This window comes from Ornithodoros turicata, chromosome 1, assembly GCF_037126465.1.
Source record: "Ornithodoros turicata isolate Travis chromosome 1, ASM3712646v1, whole genome shotgun sequence".
In the NCBI taxonomy this organism is placed as follows: Eukaryota; Metazoa; Arthropoda; class Arachnida; order Ixodida; family Argasidae; genus Ornithodoros; species Ornithodoros turicata.
Genome location: NC_088201.1, coordinates 26,050,888 through 26,069,829, shown reverse-complemented (window position 1 = coordinate 26,069,829; position 18,942 = coordinate 26,050,888). Strand labels below are relative to the sequence as shown.

Genomic DNA, 18,942 nt, shown 5'->3' with positions numbered 1-18,942 from the left:
CTTCGTCGTGACTCACATCCCAATTTTTTATTTATTTGTCAGATTACCATCGCACCATCACCCATTCTTAATTTATTCTCCATTCAAAAACTGCATTCAGTTTTTCTTTCGAAATAACACGTATGGTAAATCACAGTATTGCCATCTTGTACTAGGCATGGTTTCATTAAACATAATCCACTGTGGGATTGATTTGATTCAATTGATGTGATGTGTGATATATAGCCACGAGGTACTCTTGGCGCACTACGATTTCGTTACACCCATTTTAGGTCGTTGCATTACAAGTCCCATGTCGTCAATGCATTTCAGTTCGGAGATCACGAAACTTAAACGGGTTGTGAGTTGTTACACTTTGATATATGTCGTTGATTGCATCACGCATGCATTATGTTGTACGCCGGAGCGGTGAAAAAAAAGAAGAAGAATTCTACGTAGCGTAGATGGCGAGATGCAAGCCCACGAACACTCTTCGAGCTCTGAACGTCAGAGGAGCGAGAGTACGGCGAGACCCTCAGCCATTTCCAATGGGTACTCGTAAGCACGTGACCTCTCGTTCGGCCGGCGAAAATGCCAGCCGTGATGTCAGAACCGGATGAGTGTCCATTACCCCGTTAGTTGTAAAACTTGGAATGCAGATCTACATCGGTGCATATAAACGTCTTTTACATTTATCCGGCATAACTTACATGCGGGGCGAAGTGTCACACGTCATCGCGGCGCCAAACCGCACTTTATGACAACCTTCGGCGTTACAGTTAAAGCAATGGGATAAACGAATCAGAAGCACCACATATGTGGACCGTGTCACCTGTATTTGGCGTGTGCGAGCACGGACACCCCCGCAAAGTGACTATTGACCGCGATATTGATTTCTACCTTTTTTCGTAATACATACGAAATTTACGCAGATTTCGCCCTGTATCATATTCCGTCCGACTCTCCCGGGGTCCTTCCGCTCTGGGTTACGTCACCGGCCCCCCCAAAAAAAATAAATAAATAAATGCACTGAAGGCTTTTCTGTGCTAAAGAGGTTGTGAGAGTTTGATAGATGTCGAACAGTGGAAGATCCATCGATTGGATAAAGGTCCGTTTGTTGCATCATAGCATAGGCATTGTACTACACGCCAGAGTATTCAGGAAATAAGAATTTCTTGTATACGTGTCGTACGTATTGAGATATAATGCCATTTCTATTTGATTTTGAAAGCACGTGACTTCTTCCGCGGCGGCCTCACTGATGGCGAAGATGCCTGGCATTATATCAGAGTCGGATGAGATTCGTTATTCGCGGTGCCAGCTTTTTACGCATCTTTTTCATGTGTGAAATACGGAATGCAGGTTCACATCGATGTAGTCTTTTACATTTGTCCAACATGATTTGGGACGAATCATGTTGCGCGTATATGCAAATGACAAATTTGGAACGAAGTGTCGCAACTCCGTTACGGTTTCAGCACGAGCTCTATTTGAGAAAATCGGACGACTCGGTGACATACAAAAAATGTCGGACGCTTTTGTTGCCCGGCTAGTTCAAGTAACTGATGCCTTTGGATTACACGTGGTTACCTGCTACGAGGCAATGACTGCAGCTGAGCTACTCTCGAAGCCGAAACCAGACGGCGCCAACCGCGAGCACGTCGTCTGTTGCCGAATGCTTAGACGGACCATGCATTTTCGGGAAGCAAATGATGTCATTGCTTGAATCCTATCCAGGTTTCAGCACACTTGCACCACTCGCAAATTTGTGTTTTGTCTTTCCGCCTCTTTTTACGCTTGCTCACTGCTATCGTAGCTCCTCGAAGCTTCGCAGAGCATAAGGTGGGAGCAGGTTATTTTGAACCACCGGCGGCCCCAAGATATTTCGGAACCAGATGATGGGCAGCGGACCAACAATTTGCACGAGTAAAGCAAGAGCAAAAGCAACAGCGCATGCGTGCAGACATCGAGACAAGAGGCTCCAACAAGTGCTGGGGCCTCCACCTGTTAGTGCGTGGGTTAGGACCAAGACAGTGGGAATACACGCACGTGGAATCACGAACCTGAACGATCAAGTACGATTGGATATCAACGAACGACGGGAAACACAGTGCGACAGTTGAAATTGTTTTACGCAGACGACAATAAGAAGTCGAACCCATCGAAGCGAACGAGAGTTATGCATCGTGGATGAAGGTTCTGCTTCGGCAGCTGTGGAGGACTTGTGGAGACGTTACACACGCTGCTAGTGGTCTTCAGTGTACTTATCATGTTTCTGTGTACAAACTGGAAATTTTACGGATGATGGTGAGCGGAGATGCGCAGTTAAGCGCGCAGGTTGATGACGAAACCGGGGCTGGGAGCTAGATGTCATCGTCGAGTTAGGCTTGCAGCGGAGTGCAACTTCTGTCGGATATTTACCTTGGTAGATTTCTGGTAAGTCGCTTACAGATGTGAGGTCGAAAGGGCATGTTCGTTCATCGATTACATGGTTACGTGTCTACTCATCTTTCAGAGCGACCACGTATCAATTACACTGAGCATTCTAGTTTATCATCCGTAGATGGCCTTGGCATCCGTTGTGGAGAGTTTTTAATCTCCTTCCAACGGTTGTCTTCTACACTCTAAAAACAGAACTTGGCCACATAACACGCTCATGGCTAATGAGTATTCAGAGGGACGTCGTTCTGTCTTCCGAGGCGTATGCGCCTTTTCTGTAACACTTTACACACGCGTAAAGTGATACAAAAATGGCGTACGTCCCTCGTCCTCAACAAATCAGAAGACAGATCGGTTTCATTCTAAATGCTGGTGCACCTTGAGCGTGTTATTCGACGAAGTCCTGTTTTCAGAGTGTAGTTGAAGTGCTCGCAAACGTTATCCAATCAACACGCGTGTTGCCGTTCTCCAGCATTTCGAGAGGTGATCGTTGAATGTCTATCTATGGTGGCATGTTGCTGAGGGAGATTTGTGCGTCGTGGACGGCTCCACGGGGACCTGCGTCTGTTTGAGATTGCATGTACGGCATTAAAGGACGGCCACCTATAGACGCGCCGCAGGCGTATAACGCTTTGGCACGTTTGTATTTTTGCGACCATGTGTTTCTTACGAAACGGTTGATGGATGCCACCAGATTTCCATGTGGGCATCCCTCAATCGCAGTAAAGTGAACTCGCTAGTTTTTTTTATCTGACTGGAATGTGCATGAACGTCTGTGGGTATCGACACGCTTGAACCAATACAATCTATTGGTTGATGCGTTCTGGTACAGTGTGTACACGTGCTCTTGTGTATCTGTATGCATGTACGTGCTTCTTTGAACCTATTGTGAAAATCTACGCCAGACCACGGCACAGTATACCTTACTATATGGCTTCAGAAATGTACAAGAACAGTTATGGGCAGCTGTCAGTATGTCTTCTGCTGCCACCATGGCGTACGCTTGCGGTAACTGTCATGTGTTATACGGGAAGAGGTTCCTAGTTGTTTTGGTGTATTGCATGCGACGCCAAGAAATAATTACACGGGGTGCGGAGCAATTAATGCGGGGTGCAGGATAATTGTACTGAAACACCTCGGTGTGAGGGAGAGGGATATATTTACTAGAACAGAAAGGGGGAAAGAAGGGAAAGGAGGTGTTTCGGTCGGGGCGCTCTACGAATTTCTAGTCGACATGCGCATCTCGGCCCTTAAACCAATATTGTAAAAGTTAGCTAATTAGTCTTATTTCATTAATTAGTTAAGCGCAATGAAAAATAACTGGGGACTTCGATACACGTCTGCTAAACACACTGTTAATTTCAGTCGTGTATAGGGCGCTCCGTCTTTTTTACAATCTTTGTGCACATTAGCTGGGACACTCTGTGTCTAGACTCCTCTGGTGTACTCGATTGGATCAACCAAAAGTTGAGGCTAGAGCAAGCAACAAAATGACTCGTTTTATGTACAAAGCTGGCGACGGTGGGCCTCTGCAAGGGTATAGTTTCCGTAAACTGTTTATGGCTCCTCAGTAGCCTTTTTGCGGAATTTCCCACGTTAGATTTACATTAGATTTTTGTTTGTGTGTGTGTGTGTGGCAACCGTATATGACTTTTTTCGGCTTTAACGCTCATCCTTCGAATTTCTGTGTTAAAGCATCTCACTGCCGTGACCCACTTCTTACGCATCATAAATCCGTCGTCCAGTACCGGACTGCGTGGCCCAGGACCAGAAGACTCCACCATGAAACAAACACACTTTCCTCGCACACAGTATAACGGTATAAAATTTCCGCTTTACAACCGAATCTTCCTCCCCGCCTGCACTAAGAGGGCGAGAGAGACCTGCTGACGCACAACAGCCTTCGTATTTTTTAGGGTTTCCCGACCACAACCATCCTTCTCCGCACACCGCAGTGGTCCGGTGTCGAGTTTCACTTTTAGTACCAGGCGACTCTGTTCTCAAGCATAATCTTCCCTCGGCGACAAGTAAAAAACACATGAACGCAAGAGAGGTCAGTGGGCCAAACTAAAGGCAAGGGCGCGGCTGGGAAAGGTTGGGAACAGTGCTGCCACAGATGCGAAGCAGGCGACGAGGCACACGGGACACTTGTTGCTCCGTCGTCTTTGTGGGAAAGTTTTCTTTTTTGGAATCGGGGGGGTTGACTTCCATGTACGAGTGCCGTTTAGTATCTTCAAATTGAAGTGAGCCTATGTACGTGTGTTTTTTTTTTCTTTTATTAGATAAAGATTTTTAAAAAAATAAAAAGTATGGGAATAGAATACATGCCGTTTTTGCGGGTGAGTTATACGGCAAGCGCGACAATTCCTTCGAAGAGAGTATGTAGCTACTAGATAATTACTTAACATTCATAACTAACTTTTTAATTGGAGGTTTTCGGGGAATGTGAGATAAGAGAATTGAAGCCAGTCATTATTTCTGAAAAATCTGTGTCGCATAAAAATAAAACACTATGTATATGTAGTTTGCCAGCCACTTGGTTTGCTGCAGTGGATGGGCTACGACTGGAGGCCGTCTACGCAAGTATCGAGCCCAAAACGACAACGAAGACATATATGTAGAAGTAAAGTAACAGACAGATCTCGATTTGCGTACATCTTGAGTACTGTTCTGACGCTATTTTGAGGTCAGCTACAAGTTAACAAAAGAGCAATTTATTTACTGAAACCGTGTGGTAGTGCATAGAACGAGGTTAAAAGAATGAGGTGTGCAATGTCAGTACAGGAGGAATACTTTATACGCAGTGTGGCCGGCGAGGAAGCTCTTATTTAATTGTTAAAAATAAGCTACATGACATAACCATTCGCAACATCTTGAGCATTCAGCATGACATTCAGCTTTTACCGCACGCTATGGTACTTTGCATTCGTGCCACGCATTAGTTTAGCTAAGTTTATTAACTGAACTTGAAAATTTGCCAAGCAGAGGTAGCATTTTTCTTCATGAATTCGAAAGCATGTGGCCACTATTCCGATTAAAATCTCGCGGTTTTTCGTAAGGAATTCCCACGGATTTTTTTTTTTTTTTTTTTTAGACTTCAGTCGTCGAGATGTAACGTGCAAAGCTGGAGATGAGGATTGTACAGGAGGCGAATAAAATATTCCCGCCGAGACTGGGAGGTGAAGCGGGTTCGAATCCCCGTACCGGCTGTGCTGCCTGGAGGCTGTGCCCTGGGTTTCCTTTCGACTTTCTAGACGAATGTCGGCACAGTTCCCCCCTGAAGTTGGCCCAGGACGCATACTAACCCGCCCCCCTGTTCCCCTATTCCTTCCTGCTCTCCATCTGTCCACATCTGTACGCCGCTCATAGCCACAGTTGCTTCGCGGCGCTAACACGGAATTTAAATAAAATGCTCCAGCAAGAAGCGCCACACAAACGTGCAACAAGAGATAATATTGCGAAGTTCTGACGAAAACTTTTTGGAACACTTCAAGGAATATCTTCATTCATGAAGTGCTTGCTCTACGTGTCACATCTTTCCTATCTCAAATTTCACGATCCACGCCCTTGCAGCGCAACACTTTTTGTGAATACATATACAAAGGCTCACACCCCTTTTAGTGCTGTAAGCATCGCGCTCGAACATGCACTAAAACCTTGATACATGAAACACGAACGTCCGCAATTTCGAGTTGGCCACGTTGAAACGGGGAGAAATGCTTGCACACTTCCGCGTCGGATCAGGCTGTATCCCCACCAAAGGCGCGACTGCCACTTAAACTTCTATCTCGATGCCAGTTATGCGTAGTGTCGCTCGTTAATCCTAAAACGTGAAAATTTTTGAAGTAAACTCCGTTGAGTTTTTTCTTCTTCTTCTTCTTGGCTTGTTCGACCGGTTGGGGGGGGAGGTATATGTTTATTCACACAAAAGGAGATGTCGGCCAGGCAAGCGCCATCTTGCTACTCCTTAAAAAAACGATTGGAATTTCTTCGAAAGTGCCAACTGCCAAATGTCTCGTGTGCTTGACGCTAATGCATTACGGATCCCGAAGTGAGATAGTGAGCTTAGTACGCCGCTCAAAATCACAGTTGCTTCTCGACGCTAAGACGGAATTAAAAACGAAAGTGAGCTCGGTAAGGGTAGTGTGACAATGCACAGGAGAACTGGGTGAGGCGCTCCTGTCTTTGAAGGACTGGACAGAGTTCAAAATATTTCTGTAGATGAGACGTGCCCAAGAGTGATATAAATGCCAATGGAGAACGAAACAAGAGTGTCCATACGTGTGGCGTAGGTTTCGTTGTCGGTGTAGGTTTAGTCATTATTTTTGTTTTTAGTGCAGGTTTAAACGCGTTTGGCCGCCACGAAATGATATAAAAAGGCGTTTAGATGTTTCCAGATTTGTTTAGCTCTTCCAGGATATTGTTTGTGCACAGGAGCAATGTCTCCCGCAACTTTCTAGCCAAATTCCGTTTCCTCTGTGCCGCAGTCTCAACGACGTTTGGCGATCAAGGAAAGAATGGCAAAGTAGTATTTAGCGCTTAGTATAAGCGCTTATCAGCGCGGGTGGCATCATCTACAAAATAATGTAAGCGCAATAATTGGGCACTCGCAAATCCATATTTCTTAAGTGCTCGGTTGGACAGTGTCAAGATTCCACTCGGAATATTAACGAGGCTCGGACTATTCAGAATGAAAGAAATAGTACCTTATTCAATAATTACCACACGCGAACATAAGAAGAATGGGTTTCGATGTACGACTGTTAAACCCCCGCTGAGCTCCAGCCTGCAACACGCAATCGTACACACGCGCTATCTGTATCATCTCGTCGGCTAATAAACACATGCAAAGAGAAACAGCCGGATGGTAAGCCTAAACAAAGAAGAAAAAATCCACACGGAGCAGAGAGAGGAAAAAGAAGGCCCGCTACCGAAATTCGACACCCGATACCTTCTGCCTCCTCCCAGCCCGCACTCAAACCCCGATGTGGAGAGGAGGGGTCAAAACATAAGAGGGGAAGGGGGTTGAGAGGACGATCCCGAAACGTCACCGTACCTCATCTGGAGGTTTCTTGCAGAGGGAACTGTGATCTTCACCGGGGTCGGACCGCAACGGAAACCCCACGCCGCGGGAGACTTGAAGGCATAGGACTTCTCTGGCAAGACGTGAACATCTCGTCGAATTAAGCGGAGGCGATGCCCCGAGCATTTCTCATAACGAACCGAAGGTACAAGAATGAAGTCGAGTGTCAGGAGAAAACGCAGGGAGAGAGAGGTAAGTCATTTATTTAGTTTTATCTATTTCTTTGTTTTGTTTTTTCTCTCTCTAAATTTCGGTGGTCATGTTCTCCGTACTTTATGCGAATTTTTCGTTTCTTTCTTTTTTCTTCTTCTTCTAAAGATCACATCTTTTCTCGTCATAAAGTTAAATCGATGTGTATAGTTTAATTTAATCGAGGGTGACCCAAGAAATTGTCATTTCACGCACCGCGCTGCAATTTCGATGGCTGGGAATCGACATTTTGGTTGTGGTGCGCAGCACACTTGTCTTTTCCCACGCTTATTTACAAACACAAACACACAGTGCACATTCCGCCCAACTGTTCAGCTGGCAACAACTGAAAAGTCGGAACCATATGGTTGCAATACCTGACTTGGTTCTGACTTATCGGTAGTTATCCTTTTCCGATCCTCTTCGGTGTTTATACCATAGAGTGCGAGGCTTATCCTAGTCTTTGAAGTGTGTTTTAGAGGGTCCACAGAAGGTCAGCTATGTAGCCTAAATGGTCTTCCGACCTGCAGCACGACGGTAACGGTGCTCATTGGGCTGTGGACATTCCTCAAGTGGAATAGCAATAATCTCCAATACCGGCCTCGGTGGGATCAGTTGCTAGCATGTCCACCTACTTACCCCAAGGTGGCGGGTTCGATCCCGGTCGAGGACCCTAGCAAATTGGTGGTAGAGTGCAAGTTGCTAAGACACGCCGTCTTCCGTGAGGGACGTTGAATGTGGTGTGCTGTGTGTCGATATATCGGCGCACGTTAAAGAACCCTCAGGTGGGCAAAATTAATCTACACACCCGATAACTGTGGTGTCGCTCATGATCACAGTTGTCTGGCGACGTAACCCAAGCAGCACAATGTACTGAAAGTCGAGTGCAATAGGGGTGGACGGTATGTGTCTTATCGATGTTCCTTAGTTTCACGAGTCTGTTCAAGGTCTTCCACTTACCCGTACACCCCTATTGCACCCGACTTTCAGTACATTTTGCTGCTTGGGAAAGCCCCAGGTTATCAACAATAATCTAATAAACTAATATAAATCTTCATTTCTTCCCTTCGCTTCTTTTTCTTTTTTAAGTATATACGCATGTTGGATGTCCTATGTGGCCTCGATATGGCTTAATAATTATGAGTGGGAAAACAAAAATGCTGGAGGCTCTCAAGTACAGTAAGTAGCTAAGTGTGTCCATCATCGGCAACGTGAATACCCAACACTCGTGGGTTAGAATCAGTTGTTCCCATTTGGCCTTCGATCCATGGATTTCATACTAACGCTGTCGATAATAGAGAGTTTTCGGAAACCGATTATAACGTTACTTGCGTCGAACCGTATACCAACTGGAACCAGTCAGTGGATAAGATTCTGAGTCACGCACGACTGCGATTGGCTCCGATAGGCACGATAACCTTACCAACGGTTTGCTAAAACTGCCTAATATGCCCTCGAAATTCGATATTTTAGGAGCGTGTGCTCCGTTATCAAGTTTGGAGAGAGGCAATGATAGTTGGTCTTACAGATATTTATTCTTACGAATTGCTGTCGTGAAGGCGTTGCATAATACTCAAGCTGTTGCGCGGCTTAAACATATTAAGCCTAAATATATTTCTGTACACACATTTCAACAGGTATGTGATTGCTAAAATAATTGCGCGTTGTGACAGAAGCCACAGCTGGACATGCTCTATTTAAGGTCTCAGTGGCTGTCCTATATTGAAAGGCATCGAGCGAACGATAAACAGACATCTATACATCATGGGCTGCCTTATGGCCTTTTGTGCATTGCTGTGATGGTTTCTTTTGGAGGGTATGAAAACGATGTAGAAAATACGCTGTCGTGAGAATGAGAACCAAGCTAGACGATTTTTTTTTCTTAAGACTGCCAAACACATAAAGCCGTTACAATTTCCGACAAGATTTTCTGTATTGTAACTATGACGACTCACTCTATCTCGTGAGGTAAGGAGGCAGGTTATGCCCGGTCAAATCATTTCCTCAATCGCTGAGGTGACCGATCTCGAGGCAATTGAAAGTGAGGTCATTTTAGAGACCTCTGGTTGGAATCATTTTCAGTGCACTTCCTTGACGCTGTGGCAGGCTGAACGGTATTTATTTATTTGCACGTTAGAGACCTCTATTAGTGGTCTTTTTTTACTGCTTAGCAACCAACACATAGAGCGCAGAGCGGAAGAATAGCAAAGGTTCATGAAATTTGTGGTGACAGATAACGCGCCCCCCCAAAAAACAAAGAACAGCCTAATTACTATTATAATTACGCCCTAATATAATAACCAGTGATTGCCACTAACTACTTCTACAGTGATTTAACTATAACTAGTACTAACTACTTCGCGATGGCGTAGTTTAACTAGTAGTTTAACTACTTTTCAGGAGAGGTAGTTAAAACGACTTCTTTAACTACCGCAATGTAGTTTAACTGCATCTATAACTACTTAACGTACGTTGTCTATCAACACCAATCCCATTCTATAGCGTTCTTGGACACCTAAATATGAATCACAAGCACTGATAAAAGTGAAGATGTAGTACACATGAACGGCACAATTACTCTGAACCTTCGTTCTCATCAAACGAGTAGCTCAAGGTAAAAGTCGGAAGCACAATCGTGCCGTAATTCTTGCGGAAAAATCGGAAATAGTTGGCACCTGCAGTAACCTAACTACCGTAGTCAACTACTCGAAATATTAGTTTAACTAGTAGTTGCCACTACATTTCTGCAAGTAGTTGATAACTACTGTTTAAGTACAATCAGGTAGTTTAACTAGTAGTTTAACTACATGTAGTTAACTACTGTAGTTAACTACTACATGTAGTAGTTAACTAGCCATCACTGGTAATAACACTCGATACATTGTGACGAGGAAAGGGGCAATCGAGTACGGCAGTATAACCAAGAGGTTAATGAAAGAATGAACGAATGCCAATTCATTCTCTCCCTCTTCGTAACAATACCATAATGGTATTGCTGTTTGGTGTATCATAATAGTACACCAAAGTGGCCCATTAGCAGAGTTCTTCAGTGTTTGTTTAGCATGTTTAACAATATTATATTGTGGAAGGAAAATGCAGTTTATTATCAGTGTTTAAAATTTCACCGCGCAGAACAATAGTTAACGTGCTAATCTGGACAAATAGCAGAATAAACGTATTAAGCATTGAAATTAAGGGCATTATTTATTACTTAGTACATATTCATAAATTTAAGCATTGTTTGGACATTCTTCGCATATTGGGTTAGAATGGTTCGGGTGGACAGAATAAATGTCGGTAAACACGATGCAACTTTACTTGCGCAACCACTGCGCCATGCGAAAGGCGGCTGTTCGCTTGCACGAGTTGCGGGGGAGATTACTTCTGGGCGGAATCAACTGGCAACTATCAAGCGCAACTTTTCCGTTCTTAGCACGTTGTACGCGCCGTCGCTGACGTAATAAGTGCTCTGGGCTGACATTTGAAATTGCGAAGTGAAATGAGCAAAAATCAACCACCGTCGCACGTAAGAATCTTGCGGTTATTGCCTCATGAGTTGCGCAGCAGTTGCGCAACTCGTGTGTCACGCTTTGCGAGGACGTTGCGCGGATGGAAATCGACCACAGGCCGACCGCGTCGGTCTTAATCTCGCATTCGAATGGCACTAAAACGTGGAACACCGAAAGTGGGTTCCAAACGTGCTGAAGGCGTAGGCTGACCAAGCCTAGGCTCTACGGGAAAGCTTGTTCTTTGTTAAATATATTCTTTGAATGTTGCAATCTCTTTAAAAACTTATCTGAAAGAGACTCGTGCGACCATGCCAGGCAATGCCGCGGAATCAAAGAAGCCGTTGAATAAAGCGAAGAGCGTAAAACTATGTTTTGTAAGCGTGCTTTGAGATGTCAAGTCATAACAATCATTCCTAAGTCATATCAGACATTAGCGAGTTTTAGTACATCGAAAGAACTCCAAGAAAACGATACGATAAAGGAAGTTATCAAATCCAAGCTTAGCAACGTGATGTCACCTGCTTGAAAGAAACAGGGTGATTGGCTTATCATGTTTTCGGAACTGTTATCGTGAACATTTTCCGATGTACTAAAACTCGCTATAGGCAGACAAATCTTAACATCACGGCCCCATTATTATTTTTTATTATTAAAACCCGCTATTCAGTTAACGCGGCTGTAAACCTAGTTTCGCTTCGACCCTTATTTCGTTTGCCATAGCTTTGGTGCCCCCCCTACACCGTGTAGGTCCGTCCGTGGCTTTAGAAGGCCACGTGACATCACGTGATCGCAAGACAGTGTTTGCGGTACACTGAAATTGTGTTACCACTACAGTAGCAAAGCAAAACAAAAAAAAACAATTTCACACAATATTACAAGGCTTTCCATAAAAATTTAACAGCATTTCAAAAAGTTTTGCCAAAAATTTACCACCAACGATGACCCCATGAAGACACCGCATGGTGATGGTAATCGTGATGTGATGAAGAAAAAAAACTGGCAGATATGACGCAAGTTACGGTGGCATCAAATCCACCACAGCGACAGAGCTGTTTATTTGAGCTCGCCTGTCGCTACGTACATGGTTCGCGCGCCCTGTCGATTGTAGTTCGCAGGAAGATAATCTTCAGTACGTACACTTCTTAGGACGGCCCATAATGCCGTTGTTCATCTCCGCATACACACGCAATACCGTCCCCGCCGCTGCAGTGGGCGACGAGAAGCCGTACGACATGCTATGACATGTAACGCCGCTGCCACTTTTTCTCTGGGGCACGCGACGCCAACGTCAGTAGTATAGATATAGACTGTATAATTTTCGAGCGGCATAAGAACCGAGCGGCATAAGAACCGAGCGGCATAAGAACCGAGCGGCACAAGAACCGAGCGCTATAACGGGCTCTTTTTTTCTAATCCAAGATGGCCGATTCTAAGCCAACACAATCCAGTTCTAAGCCAACACAAGCCAAATCCAAAGCCATCTGATTGGCAGCCATTAGCTCCGCCCACTTCACACGTTGATTGGCCCATGCTAAGCCTACTGATCTTTGATTGGTTGACCGTAGCTCCTTCATGCTAATTAATTGGCTCCGCCCCCACTTCACACGCTGATTGGCTCATGCTAAGCCTTGACTGAGCATTGATTGGTTTACCGTAGCTCCACCCCTTCATGCTAATTACTTGGCTCCGCGCGCGCCCGTTGATTGGCCACCGCTACTGATCGCGCGCGCGTTGATTGGTTCACCATAGCTCCGCCCCCGCCCGTTTATGTTCATTACTTGACTCCACCCCAGCGGGCTTCACGCTGATTGGCCGGCGCGACCGCTGATTGGTCCAGGCGCGGCTGCAGCGACCCCGCTGCGGCCCTATCTCAGATGTCCAAACTTACCCATCTGATTGGTCCATTCTAAGCCACTCTCCTAGCCCCCCCATCTGATTGGCCGTCGCCACTGCCTTCACCGGCACCCACCCGTTGCGGCCCTATCTCAGATGTTCAAACTTATACCGATTGGCTCGCCACCAGACGGCGCGCGGCGGCGGCGGCGGCGGCTTCAGATGGTTCTAACCTATCTCAGATAGCTCTATGAGATCGAACAGACAGGGAAAAAAATACCTTTCAACTAAAACCTATCTCAGATAGCTCTATGAGATCGAACAGACAGGGAAAAAAATACCTTTCAACGTTTATTGAGTACATGTTTGAGGAAAAGCATGGCAGTTTTGGAGAGGTTGATTCCCTTGATGCTGGGCATGGTTCCACGGAAGTGACGGATCATGTAGACGTCTCCGGGACAGCGGCTGAGAAAAATTTCGTCCTCCGTGAGTTGGCACTTCCGCGTGCACTGGATATCTTCGTAGCTGTCGCTCACGTCCAGCGAGTGAAGGCACGTACGCAACGATCCAGTAGCGTTCCTGTCCAGGTTAATGCCGGACCGCATAGGTACCACGTGCCACTCTCTGATGGCCAAGATGTCGCCGGGGCATTCGTGCGCGTACGTGTGCTTATCCTTCTCCAGCTTGATGCTCGCAGTGCAGTTGCCGGCGTCCAGCGCCAGTGCGCACGAGACGAGCGAGAAGAGAACGAGGTACCACATCCTTCCAGTGACGCAGGTCAAATGACGCTACTCCTACTCATCCTCTGCATTATCTGTGCGACGGAGGAAAGAATGCCGTGTGAAATCCCGCTATCTACGTCATCCACTCGAGCTTACCATATTCGCAGCTTCCGTACGGGTAGGAGTCCACGTTATTGTAGAGGTACCGTTTGTCGTCGTACGCCATCAGACTTCTTTTCACGTTTCGGATGGTGTACATGCACTGTTTCTTTCCCACTATTGACACCTGTTCGTGCGATACGCTGGCGTGCTTGAATAGGGTATCGCGGTACGTGTCATGGAGGAGGTGTTTGCGCACAATGTTCTTTTTGACCCCTTTAGCTCTTGCAATTTGTTTTCCCCCGGCTAATTTGATGGAATACATTTTGGCTTTCAGGCATATTACTTCCTCGATGGGTACGCTACCCGTTTCACTTTTGAACGCGCCAAGTCTACCGCGATTCCTCTCGCTGTACAGTGGATGATCACGATCGAAGGAAGACAAGTCTAAATGGTCGTCGGCGATCGCGCGTAACTGATCTTCGTAGTCCTTGCAGAATAGGCCGAGGATCAGAGAATCCGTGTCAAAGTAGCAGGTAATCACCGGACAAGTGAGCTTGCTCAGCAGGGTTTCATAATAGAACGAGTACATGGTTAACTTACTCAGTTCTAAAATCGTGAAGCCAATCTGCAGGGGGAAATCGCATCGCACTTTTCTCTTGCGCATTTCGTACATGACACAATCGGGGGACAAAATTTCCATTCGCGCGCATTCCGCCCGACTCCCGAGGCGACTCGCCGTCTCCTCATCGAAGGCTACTCGAATGTCTCGCATATTAAATTTATTTAGCAACGTACGCCCGAAGACCGCATTATTTGAGATTTTATAGAAATTTTTCTCGAACGTCGTGCTCGATGCGACGCGTCTGGCAACATTGTCCTCAATGTAGGGACGCAGGAATGGTGCCTGACGAAATTTTAGAATTCTGTGAATTTTCGTCACCCGCATGCCCAATCTACAATAGAGCGCGAGCAGCGCGTAATGAACGACGTACTCGACCTTGTCCTTGCACGTGAGCAGCAGCTTTTTGCTGTTCGCCGGCTGATACATTAACTCTTCGAGGAGCCCTCGCTGGAATGGTGAGAGCCATTCCTTCGGAACGACAGCCTTCTCGGGAGCCAGGGGGAAGTACCGCGTCAGCGCGTGGATAGATTTTGGATACTCCAAATCGCACACGTACACGTATCCCACGTCCGAATCTGTGGGATGACGCATAAAATCCACGGAGCTAAAATCCTCGACCCATTCGAAATCGCCGACTGGGAGGTGCTTTATCATACTGAATCCGTAAAGATTGTTGCAATCTATGTACGATATGTACACCTCCTCTTTATCGGGATCGTAGCCACTGCACAGCGGGTTGTTAGCCCGTAAATGACGCCTGCTCGCCTGACAGAGTCCACCTCTAACACCCGATTCGATGGTCCGGTACATGTCCTCGGCGATGATCAGCTCCAATTTTGCCCGCGTGTAATTTAGAGCGCATTGCCACGAATAGGATGCCAGCGAAACACAATGAAGCAATTCCAATCCGCGCGCGTCGTAGCACAGGCGCCGGAAGTGCTGCATTACGTCAGCATGTAACAGGGCATCCGTTTTCAGGTACAATGCATTATAATCCCTCAGATTCGAGCATCCAAAACGTTCAAATACGTGCAGCGCGTACTGATAGTCTTCGTCGCTTATATCCTCCCCCGTCAGATCGTTTCGGAAGGCTGATTTTGCCGGCAGAGCCAATTCGTCGTAGACCGCGAACGAGCTAACGTGGCTGTACGGGAATACACCTTTACGAAGCAAAATTTCGTAGTCGTCTCCAAATACCTGCTTCAGGCATTGGAACGCCTCTGCGCCCCCCATGGATTTGACGGTTTCCACGAGCTCTCCCAGCGACGAATTTAGGTACTGCATGGTATCTCTGAATAGGAAGGTGCCAATTTCGAACGATCGGATTTTTTCCATGGAACTGGCCACGATGAAGGGAGCTCGCTTCCACCCGAGAAGGTGAAATTCCCGCAGTAGTCCGGCCAAATCGTAGGCCAGATTGTGCACCATGATGGGCAGTTTTTCCCGCGTCGTGCACGCTACGTTACAGGGGTTGCACAGCGTTGCGATGTAATTTGTCTCGCCAGCGGTACAACGCTTGGAATGGTCGTGGTGCCGGACACGGGATACATCTTGCGCGAACTCCCGCCCGCAGTACGCGCAGTGGGTGGCAGCTCTGTGCCGCGCTCGTTGCTCATCATTCAGCACCATTTCCGCGGGGCAGGCGTTCAGGGCGATCATCTCGTCCCGCATTTCCATCAAAGCTCTGACGCACTGCCTCGCAGAATCTTCACCGTGGTGCGTCCTGATGCGCATCACCTTCGAGTCGTGGGTGCGTACGAGCACGGCACAAAAGCTCGAGGTGACGTGACGCTGCATGCCAACACCACTGGGCGCGAGTACGCTCTCCGTGTCCAACGCGACGACGTAGTTGTACTGCTGCTTGTACTGTATTTTAGTAAACTCTACAAAGTTTTTGCCCGGTTCGCAAAATTCCAATATGATTTCGTTTACGTCCGCGCACAGGCGACGATGTTTCGCCATGCTCTCTTCCTTGTTAAAAGAGCGCGTGCAACGCTCGCATACGAAACGCCTGTTGTCTCTCATCAGTAAGCGCTCGAGAGACTTGATTCCGAAAAAATGTTCATCTACAGCCAATAAGTGAATTTTCTTTTCATACTCGAGTTTTGGGGATCGCGACACGTGCACTCCCTGATCGACGTACTCGTATACGTACACGGATATCTTGTTTTTATCTTCGAATTCGTCCAGATCAGAGTAGGAAACGGGGAAGCGACTAGGCCACCAGTACTCCGCGGCATAGTTTTCACATTTTTTCCACGAATTACTTTCCTGCGGGTGCAGGAGGGCAAGCGTATTGTATTTAAAACACTCACCCTCCTTATGTGCCGGTAAATGAATATTCGTCAGCACGTTCCTGCGTTTAGCCAAATGATCGGGAAGTGCCCCTTTGCATCCGAATTTTTTAGTTTTCACCGCGGAAATGCATATTTGAACCTTTTGGACGTCGGTGGACACGAACCCGCTCCCTTCCCGCTGATAATTTTCTACGCGTCCCGTGGACTCCTGAATCGCGTCCATTAGGGTATTCGCGACGGCTCCGTCGCTGTGGACTTCGCGAGCAAACGCCATAAAGTGGGCTATGTGCGCGGTTATCTCCCCCCGAGTTTCCCTCACCATTAAAACATCGGAACAAATGCAAAACCTAAAGGGTATTCTTTGCGCTCTCAATATGGCGAGCATATCGTGAAAGTGACTCATTAAATATTGTCGTAAATCCTCTACTCCCTGATCGTGAACAGATGCCAATAGCGTGAATCTTTTGACGATACCTCTAAATGCGGCGTCAGTCTGGAAGAAGGGCAGGAAGGATGTATCCACGTCGGGGTGCGATCGCATCACGTGAGCAGACAGTGTAGGAGGTGCGCCGTCCCGAGAATCGTCGTCGTCGTCCGATTCATCCTCGATATCGTGAGGATCAAAAAAGCAGAACACACACCGAGGCACTGAAAATAAACGCGCATCAGTAAGAAACGTGCAACAAGTAAAGGAGGGAATAACTTACTTGTGAAGCGAGTGAAAGCAGACTGTTCCCCCCCTGAGGCGATCGCGCGGCTTATAAACCGGCATCCACGCTACATGCGCCAACACGTCGGGGCTCGCTTGTTTCCACGCGGTCGTAAATCATGTGGCACCTCGAGGATGAGGCCGCGTTGGGGGCCATCTGTTTAATATCAGAACGCGCGCGCGCGGCCGCAATGGTGAGCATTCACCGTCGAAGAAAATGTTGCGTCAAGGTAATGTAAATAGGTCTTCTCCGAGAAATTGGGTCACCTTGAGTCGGTTGCATGTTCCAACACGTTGGGGTCGCCTGTTTTATATCAAAATGCGCTTCATGGTCAAAATGAGTTTATACTATAGAACGGTGAGCTTTGTTTTATTCTCGGGGAAGTTGCGTCAAGGTAATGTAACGAGAAATTGGGTCACCTTGAGACAAGCCCCAACACGACGGTGCCATCTGTTTAATATCAAAAACGCACTTCCACCCATCGTGGCGGGCCCTAGTGAAAAAAATGTTGCGTCAAGGTGATGTAACGAGAAACTGGGTCACCACGTAAATCATGTTTTCCGAGGCCACGCGTATTAAAACCAAAAGTAAACTGTTGTGCTTGATGAGACAAGTCTATCTGAAGGAAAATATCCCTATGAGCCAACCAACTCATTGCCGAAACAAGCGCCAAAAACAAAAGGGTTCGCTTATGCAGTTTCCAAATGTCCTTCGCGCGCGCATCATATATCACATGCTGTTCCCGTGTGATTGTGTAAACAGAATCGCACCACCCTTGCGCTCCTCCGGAGGTGCTTTATATAAAAGTCGCGATATATACAACTCATTTGAGGTCTGTGAAGCCGTCGGTCGACTCCTCGTGAAGCGCACAACGAGAAAGGTATGTTTCACTATTGTCTTCAAGATGAGGAAAGTTAGGTAATAGTCGTCCTCATTTTCAGTTCATTTGGCGTGCGTAGAAACTTGCACTGAGAGATATGTCATCTATTGTCGAGAAGCTGGATAAACTAAAGAAACCCGGTGATGGAGACATTCAGAAAATGAGCATTGTTCCAAACAACGAAAAGCTCGACGTGTTGGACTTACGCAAAGTGGACACTATCTATGGGGAGTCCGTGTACGTGGAACTCCTGATGAACAACGATAAACGCGTGAAGGTGTAGCTACCCAGTCGTTTTAGGCGACTCACGGATGAAGATTTGCAAGAAATGCGAGAATTACCAGATCTGAAACTAGAGAAGAAGGAGAGATTCGGGGATGGTAAAAGAGCCGCATCGCCCGACATCATCTTTACTCACGCGAAGAAGAAGTGACCGCGACGAAAGTCCGCGTCCCATATGTAATCAGCGGGAAAAATAAAAATACATGTATTTCTGATTTTAAATGTTGCGTTGTTGTGATGGATTAGGAAGATAGGCTGATATGATGGGAAGCTCTATTGATAGAATGATATGATA

The 18,942-nt window shown here is 46.6% G+C and overlaps 2 protein-coding genes across 2 annotated transcripts in view; one reads left to right on the top strand and one right to left on the bottom strand.

Moving 5' to 3' along the window:
• The first annotated feature begins 1,975 nt into the window (after positions 1 to 1,975).
• LOC135377712 (zinc finger protein SNAI2-like) overlaps positions 1,976 to 18,942 on the top strand; it is a 33,678-nt gene continuing 16,711 nt past the window's right edge. Inside the window, exons 1-2 of the mRNA XM_064610325.1 lie at positions 1,976 to 2,415; positions 7,497 to 7,693. Of these exons, the coding sequence (XP_064466395.1) occupies positions 7,615 to 7,693 (79 nt within the window). The 5' untranslated portion in view covers positions 1,976 to 2,415; positions 7,497 to 7,614. The remainder of the gene's footprint in view (positions 2,416 to 7,496; positions 7,694 to 18,942) is intronic.
• On the bottom strand, positions 13,371 to 17,689 carry LOC135377710 (uncharacterized). The gene is made up of 3 exons (XM_064610323.1): positions 17,483 to 17,689; positions 13,911 to 17,423; positions 13,371 to 13,846 (listed from the first exon to the last, which is right to left on the bottom strand). Coding segments are annotated over exons 1-3 (3,534 nt in total). The 5' UTR covers positions 17,484 to 17,689; the 3' UTR covers positions 13,371 to 13,826.

What these genes read in the sequence shown, in the direction of transcription:
- LOC135377710 (XM_064610323.1), bottom strand. An exon ending in GTACGGAAGCTGCGAATATG is followed by an intron (nt 13,847 to 13,910) that starts GTAAGCTCGAGT and finishes TCCGTCGCACAG; the next exon opens with ATAATGCAGAGGATGAGTAG.